Source organism: Cololabis saira, chromosome 5 (assembly GCF_033807715.1).
Source record: "Cololabis saira isolate AMF1-May2022 chromosome 5, fColSai1.1, whole genome shotgun sequence".
Classification (NCBI taxonomy): Eukaryota; Metazoa; Chordata; class Actinopteri; order Beloniformes; family Belonidae; genus Cololabis; species Cololabis saira.
In genome coordinates, this window is record NC_084591.1 from 26,989,333 (window position 1) to 27,001,473 (window position 12,141).

The 12,141-nt window shown below is 39.8% G+C and overlaps 1 protein-coding gene across 3 annotated transcripts in view; it reads right to left on the bottom strand.

Annotated features, from left to right (window-relative positions):
• The window catches only part of LOC133443995 (neural-cadherin-like), a 119,689-nt gene that overhangs the window by 85,966 nt on the left and 21,582 nt on the right, over positions 1–12,141 (bottom strand). For all 3 annotated transcript variants that reach the window (XM_061721402.1, XM_061721401.1, XM_061721403.1), the window contains exon 2: positions 5,404–5,601. In XM_061721402.1, coding sequence (XP_061577386.1) covers positions 5,404–5,601 — 198 coding nt within the window. The remainder of the gene's footprint in view (positions 1–5,403; positions 5,602–12,141) is intronic.

Consider the following 12,141-nt stretch of genomic DNA (forward strand, 5'->3'; position numbering starts at 1 on the left):
TAGGCATGATAGTTGATATTCAACAGTGGGAGCTGGAAGCTAAAATCACATTTAAATTTCTTCATTTAGCAGCTGCCTCAGTCCAAATGTCAAAATAGCAAGCCGGGTGAAATAAGTCTTAAAGTTCACGTGGGCAGCGAGTAGAGCTGGTAAAGGGTAATGGAAAACGGAGTGACACATTCGGATCAAAACCTTTAAACTAGCAAACAGATCTGTTGGGACATATAACAGGTGAATATAGAAGCACACCACAAGACACAAGCCTGCGGTCCAGTGTCTGAGCCCATCTGGTCAAAAATTCAGATAAGAGACAACACTTTACATTCTTATACACAAAACACCAGAACATCTTGACTATAGGCTGCAACAAAAGTGAAATGTTCTTGTGTTGTTGTTTTTTTGTTTTTTCTATAAAACATTTTCATTCGGCACAAAGGTATACAGAAAATGCACTTTTTTCTGAAGCTGTATGTGAAATATTATTTATTGAACAAAAACTCTCATCAAAGAGGTTGTATTGTGCCCGTACAAGTTTTCTTTGTTATCATTTTAATAATGCATTTGAATGTCACCAACCGATTGCTCAAAGGGAATATTTTGAGATTTTCTTTTTGTAAAAGACTCTTAGATTGCATTTACTTGTGGCTACATAAATAAAAATGAATGGAATTCATATGAGTATATCAGGCACGGGAAATGAGCAAAACAAATATGTACAGTACGCATCAATAATAATTATTCAGTCACTGAATGAATGAACATATTCTGATTGAAAACTACTTACATTGTATTTATTCTAACACTAAAGGGTATATACAGGGATGTGAAAAGATCTTAGGCACCCCTAGTCCTGTACATGCTTGAAAAAACCCATTACAATAATAAAACATGTCATTCATGCCATCAGAAAAAAATCTAATGCAACACTATGACCGCCTTGCCTGACCCGTGGCTGTCGACCCAAAAGCCCATCTGTTCTTACTGGAGGCAAGCATTTTTATTGTCTAATGGCTGAACAATTAAAAGGACCCAATACAATAGGCATGAAAACTGAATAATAATTTTCTAAAACAGCTTGGAGCTGATGAGTTTAGAAAACATTACTCAAACACGAATAAACAGTCCTTTGCTTGGAAGCTATTTTCAAATGCAGATGAATGCATTCTTGATGAGCACCAGGGCAGTGTATAATGGAATGACCTAGAACGAGCTACAGTGTCAATGTTTATGGTAAGGAAGGAGTGCGTGATACTGCACCACTGTGACTCATTCAAGTGGGTTCTTTTTACACATATCCGAATGTCAAGATGAATAGAGGTCTATTGACGGAGGGATAAAAACTCACAGAATCACTTGATGTGATTTATTTACAACGTAAAATATCATGAAAATCACCAGACTTATAAATGTGGCGAGGTTATTCTTTTCGCGTTGCCTGGGTTATCTACAGCTTTATTTTGATGAAATATCATTTTAGATGTAACTGAACTCTAAAAAGAAAAAAACAAGGTTGCAGTATTCCTATGCACAAAACATATTCTTCAGGGGCCTTGGACGTTTACGTCTGGAGAGTTTCTAAAAGCTGGCTCTGACATACAGTATTGGAGGAATTTAAATGGTCATATTAAAAGCAGAAATTTATGACTGTTCGCTGAGAAGGGTTTGGATTCTTGGGGACCCTCTAGCACTTCTGCAGTTTTGCTTTTGTTTCCTACAAGAAATGTGTCTTCACTTGTGAGGGAAATTGGCTCAGTGGATAAAATGTGTTTCCCCAGGCCAGCGACAGAGTCAATGCATGTGTTTGTCTTGCAATACTCAACTGAGGACCGTTTGATGGACATGTGATTCGCAGAAAGACTATAGCTGAATGTTGGTGTCGTTGGAAAGCTAGGATCTTGTGTTACAACCGGCATGTGTGCACGTTTTAGTGCAAACATCGTGATCACAGTTGCCAAGTGTTACACTTTTATGCTGTATCGTTCTCGAAAACTAAAAAAAATAATTCATTTCAATCCATAACTCACACACAAAAATAAGGAAACATTTTTCACTGTTTATCACGCCAAGACATGCATGACCGATAACTATGGCATCAAAAGAGTTATCGTGGGTGCGAAGCTACTCTAGGAGGTACCAAAGATTAAAATCAGTTAGACGAAATATTAAAGACAGAAATATATGCTTTTGGGCTTCCTGTGTCATGTAAATATTTATCTGATCCAACATCCACCAATTGTCACCATAAATTAATGACGTAAGGCCGCCTTGAGGATTGCATCCATCTCTTTCTCCTTTTTCTCAGTAGTCTTGAACTTTTTAAAATCTCCACTGAGAAGCACAACTGGACAAAGGTGCAGTAAAATATTTTAACAGGATTCATGCCCCTGAAGAGGCAGTTCTAAAAGTGACTAGCAGTCCTCCTTGGATGCAAAGGTACTACAGAAGTACGAGAGGATAAATTAGATGTCTGGAAATGGGTGTAATATAGTCACTTTATGCACAGTAAAGTGGGTCTTATGGTTTACTTCCATTTCTCTTCCATAAAATATCAATATTTACTATTGACTAGTCAGTTTTATTACGTCGTGGTTGTCCCCCGCTCCCCCCTCCACAAAGCACTAAGGTCAATTTGTAGTGCAATGATGTTAACATAACTGAGTTTCCCCGTTGGTTTTAAAATCCTGCTGTCTCTTTTCCACCATAGTCAAGTTACGTTTCAACAGAAAATGTGTCTTTAGTCGGTTTGTTCACATCTCGCAAACCTAATAGTGTACCTAATAATCTAATACATGGTTATAAATTGTGTGATTGCGTATCCCTTCTCGTTCCTTTGTGCAGAGCTCCACTGTGACATAATGGAAAATGCAGTGTGACGGTAAATGTTTAATGGATGTGTTCAATAAAGGCCACTGAACTTTTTGTGTTATTGGCTCAAACACATTCGTCTGTTATTCTCTTAGATTCTCTTAGATGAGGATTAGATATCATTTTATTCAGTCATCGTCAGTAATGTTCTTATATTTGGATTTATTATGTGGCGAATCGCTGTGATTTTAGTCTTCCAATGGGAGGATGGTTGTGTGTACAGACACTGCAAAATCTGACATGTTTAAAACATGATGTTTTAAACTGCAAATAAAACAAGGTGACACATCATCTCCCTCCTCAGAGTTCTTCTAGTATATTTTGCAATATATAAAGCTGATAAAAATAGGAAAAAGATGTCTCTTCTAATCAGTACAGCAGGCTGTGTCAAACTGGAATTATTAATCTTACATACCGTATATCGCCTAATGTAAAAGAAATGGACCAAAAAACTTTTCAAATTTCCACAGCTTTTTATGACTTCTTACAGTCAAAAAATTTAATTCAATTATTCTTAGAGTCTTGAAAACCTTCCCTCAAAAGTGACCATATTACAAAAAACATCACCAACTTTGGCAAACGTCTGATACTTTGAAGAATTTACATTCAATCATTTCTATATTCAGCTCTGAACCATTAAAATTCATGCTAGTGCATATCTTAAACGTGCATGTTCTTTGTCAAGATGAGAAAATATAAAAGCTTGATAAGCTATATTCATCATTGTTTATATGTGACATAGCGCCTGCTTCTAGCGCCACTTGCCGTACCACACAGCCGAGATTGGAGTCAAAAGTTGCCTTGGTTGGTTTTTACTGATAACGGAGATGGAAGCCCACAATAGCTAGACGACACTTCTTAAAAGCAAGCAAATATTCCTTCAGATGAAACAGACACTGATATGAATGAAAGTCTTTTGTGCTGATTTAAAAGATGTATTGGTATCAGCAGGGTGAAGACTGAAAGTTAATTCATGGCCGTTAGATACTGTTACAGCTAAATCAATCAGCTCACTGTAATTTTCTCTAACACGGTGCTAAAAGATTTCAGCCTTGTTTGCTTTTGAGCTTATTTTAAACTAGATCTCATCTACTGGCTTAATTTAGGAGTTAATGGACAAAGCATGGTGGCATCTTTTTAAATTATAGTATAATGTTATAGTTTAAACCATTTTTAAGACAGTTACAGCCACATACTCCTTTTGATCCACGTGTAGCTCGGCCTTCAATCTTTGTACTGCCTGCGTATGACCTAATCACAGGTCACTGAGGTTGCTGTTGTGCTTGGTAAAGCCAATAACAGAGCAAAGAGATTGTGTCGAGGTGCAGAAGTCTGAATGTGTTCCCACAGAAAATAACCACTGTCAATCAACTGAAAAAGAATCGATACCTTATTTTTCTAATTTGCCGGGTTGTTTTGCTGGGTTTTTTTCTCCTGTAATTCATTATTTTGGCATGCCGGCTTAAAGAATTGTAGTGTTGCCTCCCTTAAAGTTCCAGACTCCAAAAAGTCATTGGTGTTCAGATGTACAATACGTAACTGAAAATATGCAAAGTGAAGCAGCCTGTTAAGAACAAGCACGTCGTTGAGCCCTAAAGAGCCCTGGCCCAAATTAATCAACCCAATTGGTTCGTCTTTGTTCTCAAGAAAACTCCACAGGGTGCTTAAGTTTTACTACTGTTTAGTACTACAAAATGGGATCAGGCCGTGATGAAGACGAGGGCAACTACTCTTATCTCATCCGGTGGTCTTACAGTTGAGCTCAGGATAAAAGAGTTTCTTAAATGCATGTGAAATCCTAAAAGGAAGTCAAAAAATTCTTTGAAGAGAAACTCATTTGTAATTTTTTTTTCAGATGACAAACAGCATTAGTTATAAGACTTCTCACCATGGCCATAGAGAAAATGGGCACCACATGACAACTCCGGTTTTAAACGCAAATCAGGACACTGCAGGATGTACTTATGCAAGTCAGTGAGAATCCAGTGATCCCTACAAGCAACGCTAGCAGCAGTACCCCCCCCCCCAATCTTTGCAAAAAATCGTCTACTCCTTCAGCCACCAGAGGGTCTGTTATTCTGGCAGCCTTCCAACAGTCAAACACATGTGTTTGTGTACGAATGTGTACGAATGAATGTGTTCATGATTTTTCTGTGTGTATGAAACAAAGAGAGGCAGGCAGACAAGAGTGCATGAAAAGTGCATAAACAAACGTGTGAAAGCCTCCGGCTGTGTGTGGGAGTTTCTGATTTTGTGTGTGTGTGTGTTTATGAAACAGAAAGGGGGGCACAGATAGAGAGGAAGAGAGAGGCAGGGTGAAAGAAAGACAGAGAGTCTAATGGACACCTAAAGAGTGTATGAATGCATGAATGAATGTATGAATGCCTGTGGCTATGTGTCTCAGGGACTGTCCTGATTTCAGATTGGTAGAATTTATCTCCCAAGCGTTATAGTTTGCCAGCTCATTTACCAACATAAAATCATATTTTACTTCACTGATGTACATCTTGTGCGTATGTGAGTGGTTGAAAAGCTTACCATCAGATAAGAAATATTCCACTTCTCCACTTTGGCCTTCGTCCCCATCATGGGCCTGGAGCTGGTAAACAAATGTTCCCACAGGGGCATCAGGAGGCACAACAGCCAAGTAAGGGTACGGCGTCATATTCCACTCAGGATTGTTGTCGTTAACATCAATGATTTTCAGCTTCACCTTGTTCAGGTACCAGTCAGGGCCTGGGGAAATAGGGCAGATATAGTGACAGAGCTGTGATTACTGAAAGTGACAGCTGTCATGTAACTGCGTGTGTAGTGGAGAGACAAGTAACTAGGGAAATCTGAGGGGCCAACAGACAGCAAGTCAACCAAGGGTATACGTATTTGAGATGTAACTACTCTAGAAAATGCAAAAAACAAAACCTGGAAGGGTTATGATAAATGTCGATGTTTTTTGTGTAAGCAAAAGTGAAAGTGATCCCAGTACAGTCTCAGTTCCCGTCAGATCTCTGATCAAAAATGTTTTGTCTCGTTTTATAAAAGTGTTTGTTTTCGCCTTGTTGATTCCTCTAAACACTACAAGCTACATTCACTTTTTCACCCGTTATACTTTACATATAGTGCTTTTCGTCCATGTTGTTTTGTTTTTTTAAGCCTATGCAGTGCTTCCTCTCAGTCATACAGAAACTCACACAGCTATGAAGATATCAGGATCAACCGAGAGTTCAGTGTCTTGCCCGAGGGCACTTCCAACTGAAGACTGAGTAATCCGGGAATCACAGACCTGACCTCACAATTGGCAGACAACTTTACAGCTAATTTACCATATTAACCAAAGCATTAAACCATTATTTTTGCACTTTATTTTGCTTCATCATCTCTGTCATGCCTAGAGAGTATTTTTCTTAGTGAATATTAGGACGTTGCTGAGTCCATGGTGGAGACTGGTGAATGTTGCATAATCCATGCAGGCGTGGAGGTTCCCATGGGAGAGAGCTCTCAGACAGAGTCTCATCTACAGCACAAAGTCTGGATAAGGCTACCTTGATCTTCCCACAGGGGTGCAGGGATGATGCCGCAAGACAGCAGGCACTTTGTCGCCTGCATGCTGCCTAACTGAAGTAAATAAGAAGATTCCAGGAATCCAATTACTAGCTCGCTCAGTCTATGTCAAGGAAGACTGCAAAAGAGCACAGCAGCACCCAAGGACATGAGGATAGCCAAACTTCTGCAGGAATTGATAGCGGCGTATCGTTATCCACATGAAACCATATGACACAATATAAGAACAGTGTTAACACAAACCTCCTGACAATGATACTGGCCTCATATAGAACACTTTTTCTCTTTTTTTTTTCTTTGCTGCAAGATGTATTGCTGCAAAGTGGAGCAAGTGACAGCACTGTAAGCTAAGACACCATTCTTGCAAATAATGGCTGTGATCATGTGCCAAAGTGGTATGAGTGAATGTCAGATGAAGTCAAGCAGTTCAGTGGAATGTAATCCACAGAAACCATCTGCATCACCCCAGAAGAGAAGAATCCCCTGCCAAGGACAAACACAAATACGCCTACACAAATATGATACAAATGCAAGTGCAGAGATTGTGACATTTTGGCAACTTATCATGCCACACTGAGAAAACATATTTGCACTCGACATGTAGTCGTGTGAAAAAGGAAATAAAACAGGAAAGCAGGAATGGATTTTTTTTTAAATCATTTAGTCCTGATCAGGTCTTATGGGTATCAGTTTCTCATGCAATGGCAATGTTGTCTTAGTTTTTTAGAGGTTAATGGACATTCATTTGAGCCACTGCAGCATCGTGATTCTTTCCCTTCCCTGCAATCCTGTCGTAGACTAGCTGGATTTGCTGGTAATTGGGATTGCTGTTGTCTTGATGCATGACCCAATTTCAGCCAAGCTTTATCTGTTATATTTGAATCTATAATACTCTGGTATGCAAAGAAGTTCATAGCTGCACTTGTTTGGTCGTTTTTTCTTACTACTGTGTCATGAACTTTCACATTTAGCACGTAACACATTGGTGGTGTTTGTAGATCCTGAGATTTTATGTATTATTTATTTTTTGATCATTTCTATGAGCATTGCCTGGTCTGATATTTGGGTGAATTTTCTGGGATATCCGCCCCTGGGAAGATGAGGAACGGCCTTGAATCCTTTCCATTTGTGAATAATCTTTCTCACCCTGAAATGATTTACTCTCAGTTATTCGAAATGTTGTTAAAACCTTTCCCAGCAGCAGGAAGCGTGTCTGTAAGATCGCTGCTGATGTTTTTCTTTCCTGAAATTATGTTAAATTACACATGAAGGCAAAACCAGTTAAATGCTTAAACTTTTGCTTTTATTGAGGTAATCATTATCATCCACATCCTCATCCTCATCATCCTCATCCTCATCATCATCATCCTCATCCTCATCATCTTCAAGTTAAATTGATTACCAGCACCTGGCAGCTACTAACCCTCTTAACTTCTATGACAGCAGTAACTTACTGCATTTTGTCTTTGTTTTTTTTTTTTTAATTTAAAGTGACATTGTAATGTTTAACAAGTGGTAGAAACAAGCTGATTTTATTGTGTCCTGATGTGTGAAATATTGGATTTGAAAGCAAGGTTTGCTCTCTTTAACATGACTGCAGCTGGCATTAGCATGCCTCCCTCTATTTCCTTGCATCTCGCTAACAAGCACGCACCAGTGGACATTTAAGCACAGAGGTGAGCTACTTAAGAGCTAAAAGTGGTTATGGGTTTCAAATCCTATTATGTAAGAGGTCTACTGTTTGGAACCACAGGCTATATGTGCTTTTTTTTAATCCAAGGAAAAAGCACAAAGAGTTTGTTATGCATCGTGTCACTACCTGAAGTCTGATGAATCAAATAAGTTATGATAAAATATAACGGCACGGCTGTGCTTTTACTGGTTTCAACAGCCCCAAATCATAGTAAGTGGGAACAATATGGCCAATTCAAATAATAATAAATACAGTGGTTCCTTACATTTACTGTGACTTTTACTTTTTGCAGATAGCATGGAACCAAGAAATGTAATGTTTTATTTTTTTCATCACCTTCATTTTATTTAGTGTTTTCCCATTCTTTGTATTTCAGGAAGTAACTGATTGAAAAATACATAAATAAGAAAGACAACAGTTGGGATGGGGCAGTTTAATGCTAATAACACAATAATGATGTCATTTCAAACAGGTGATTTGAAATATGGTGGGAAAGAAGAAAGTGAGTCTGTGCTTAGGTTTTGATGGAAAATACTATTTAATAGACTCCAGAGGTGGTGTGGCGCATTCACAGCTGAAACACAATAGCTACAAAGTGTGTGACAGCTCCTAAAAGGATTGTTAGAAGGATAATAACACAGAGAGGAAGAGGCTAGAGGAGAGAATTAATCTTGCTCTCTGTTCAGGCTTTAAAGTTGCTCTGCTGAAGAGAAAAAGTTCAGTCTAGGATGTGACATTAGTTCATTTTGGATAAATAGCCACTGTATTGCGGGGGCAGAGAAAACCAATCAATGCTCAGATGTTATCTCCCAAAATGTTGACAGCAACAATTTATGCACTTTAAGCCAGATCATCCTGCCCTGTAAGACGGAACAATCCTTTCATGATGAATAATGAGAAAGGATAAAGATTCTACTGCAAAGACAGGGTTTAAAAGGCACTTAATCAAAAAGAAATCATAGCTCGTGCACTTAACATTTAGCTAACTATCAAATCTTTGCAGGGAGCAGTGCAAGACACATTCCTTGCCTCCTGCTTGTTGGTGTCTCTCCCAATCATGTCTCTGTGGTAATGGTGGAGATGATTTTACAACGCTCCATCTAATTAGCTTGTTACAGAGAGACTAATCAGAGCCAAGGCAGATAATTAGAGTCTATCAGCACTGGAATGATAATGAAGAATGTACCAGTGTGTGCATGGATGCGTTTTTTTGTAAGGTATTAAACTGTATGTGTATGGGACAGCAAGTGTGCAATGCTGCATGTTCTGAGGCTGCAAACATAAGCAATTTCCTTCTAATCTGTTGAGTTAAGTAGAAAGTGTCTGTGAGTGATGCCCCTTGAGCACCAAACCGACACAAGCTGTCTCACCTGACCAGGACAAAAGATGTGATGAAATAAGGGGCAGAGGCTCACAGTCTTCAGTTGAATTTTCTAAGTCAAATATGCCTTGTGCACATTGTGTGATGAAAAGCTGGTCCATACTGTGCACTACAATCCCATAAGGATAAAAGCATCTGCTGGATGACTAACATAATAATGCATTTTGAAAAGTTGGATGATAGGGGTACTCTGTGTGGCTGACAAAGGCTCAGAGAGTACAATGGGTATGGTGTGTGCGTATGGTGCACGTTCGTGAGTTGTGCATGAGCGTGTGAGAATTTTCCATCTCACTGCAGGCCATTCTGTTGATGTTTCCTGCTGTTAATCCTCTCCTTCAGTACTTGCTATATAAAGCTGCTAAGTGGCTTGCCTCTATGAAAAAAAGTGTGTCTGTGCACATATGTGCTGCCCACAGTACAAGGACACTGAGTATGTGTGGGAAGGGGATGAGAGGAAAGGGAGTAAAGGAGAAGTACTGATACAGGAACACAAATATCTACAGAGGGAAAGAAAGACACTGTGGAGGGGAGGAAGCGGCAGTGTGGTGTAAGTAGTATTGTGGGATGCCTATACCGGAAAAAAGTAAAATAACTTAGCAGAGAGAAGAGCACAAGGGATACGCAACAAACGCTGTATAGTACAACAAAAGATGGTGAGAAAGTCCTTGACTGGGAACAAAATATACAGTTTCAGACCAGGAGAGGAGAAAATTAGGATAGAACACACAGAATCATTAATAACACATCCATCCCCTGTTCCTGCTTCCTCCACTGAGGGAAGAAAATTAAGATATGAATACGTTGGTGTGGAATTAGACAAATTGCGTCTGCAAGCATAAACATCAATGGCCCGTGCGAGACGTGGAATTTCAGGGGTGTTTTTTAGCAGCCATTGAATAGAAAGTGAAAATCAACCTCAAGGGGAGGGTAATGAGGTACATTAACCAAATGTTTGCTGTGTCAATGGAGGCTCTATTCCAAGCCCCACCCCCACCCCGCCTCGCCTTTTGAACCTTTGGGCTTAGAGCAGTGTGAAGCTGTCAGCAGGATATCAACTCGCTAAAAGCACTTGGGATTGAAGTCTATTAAGTCGGGGTTACCCCACGCAACACAGTGTGGACTTCTTAGTGGTTCAGAATGGCTGACACACTTTCCATGTAAACAGACATGCTGGTACATTCATCCCAGAACAATTACGAACGCTAAATGTTTCCCAATTCTGCTCAAAATCTCAAATCCAATTCTGCATCACTATGGAGCGTGTAGGGATGAAGCACACACATGCAGTCTCAATATAATTTTAGCCCTGCTTGCAAATAATGTGAAACAGAGACCTTGACAATTATATAAAAGTAGGAAGTGTGATATCAAAGTGTCATTCCAAGGGGAACTTCAATTCACATACTTTGGCAATTTAATAATGTCAAATCACTTGGAAGACCCCTGAGAAAAACACAGTAACTGTGAGTGTCGATGGAAAAAAAGCTGAGTTTGTATTTTGTGAAACAAGTTTTCATTGATTTCATCCAACTAAAAAACAGCAGCAATTGTATTTCAGGATATAACTTTAGCTCTGTCCACTTTAGCATTGTGGCTCCCAGCTGATGACAGCTGATGATGACAACAAGACTGGCATAGGTGAGACAGGCATGCCCTGCAGGTAAGTATACTTTTGCTTCAAACTTATTAACTCTGGGTCACTTCAGTGAACAGAGCAATCGGTCTCAAGGAAAGACTGGAGTGTGGCCAGGTGAGACTAACTGATGGCAGGAAATACTCCAACGGGGCAGATAGGCGGACCACATGTCCACACAGTGAAACCCTCAAGACACGGACTCTCTAAGTTAACCACAAGCATAACACAAAAAAAAAATCCCAGTGAGATGTAAGATGGGCTAAACAAAAAGAATCAAATAGAACCCCAATGGGAAATGACAATAAGACCCTTAGAACATGCAGTTGTTACTGGTCCAAATTGACCAACGATCTTGGCCTGCAAATCCACTAATGGAAAGCAAAGTGTGGAGGGTGGGACCATTTGCACACTTACACTGCATCAGCAGACTGGACAAGTGGGGGGCTAACAGCCTAATGAGCACCACTGTACTACTGAATTCACAATTCCAGCTGTCGAAGGACAACCGATCCAACAGCACGGGCCCCAGCAACAGGACGAGTGGCCCATGGAACCAGCAAGCAGCCAACCTGCATGAGAGCAGCAATGGAGAAATCAATCCAACCAGCCAAAGTGAAATGGTCAAAAGGCAGCGATAAGGAGGCATGGAGATGCTTTGACCAGAGTCTACTACCAACCGTACAAAACTCCCTGACAGGCAGTATAACCTCCAAACTCAACCTTCTGGGTAACAGCATCTATGATGAAGGAAAGGTGAGGAAAAATGCAAGAGAAAAAATGCCCATAAGCAAAAATGAGGGAAAATGATGTTAATCCCCAAACTGGTAAAGGAGAGACCATTGCTTCAGAAAGGAAGGGAGGAAAGCTAAGGAGCTAAGGAGAAGTATACAAGAATGTCCAATGGGGCTAAAGTTGTTGTGGAGGCTAATGAAAGCGACTTGGAAGGTCCAACCTATCTGATCAGCATGATGCAGAGCCATAATCACTTACTCCTGAAGGAGAAAGATT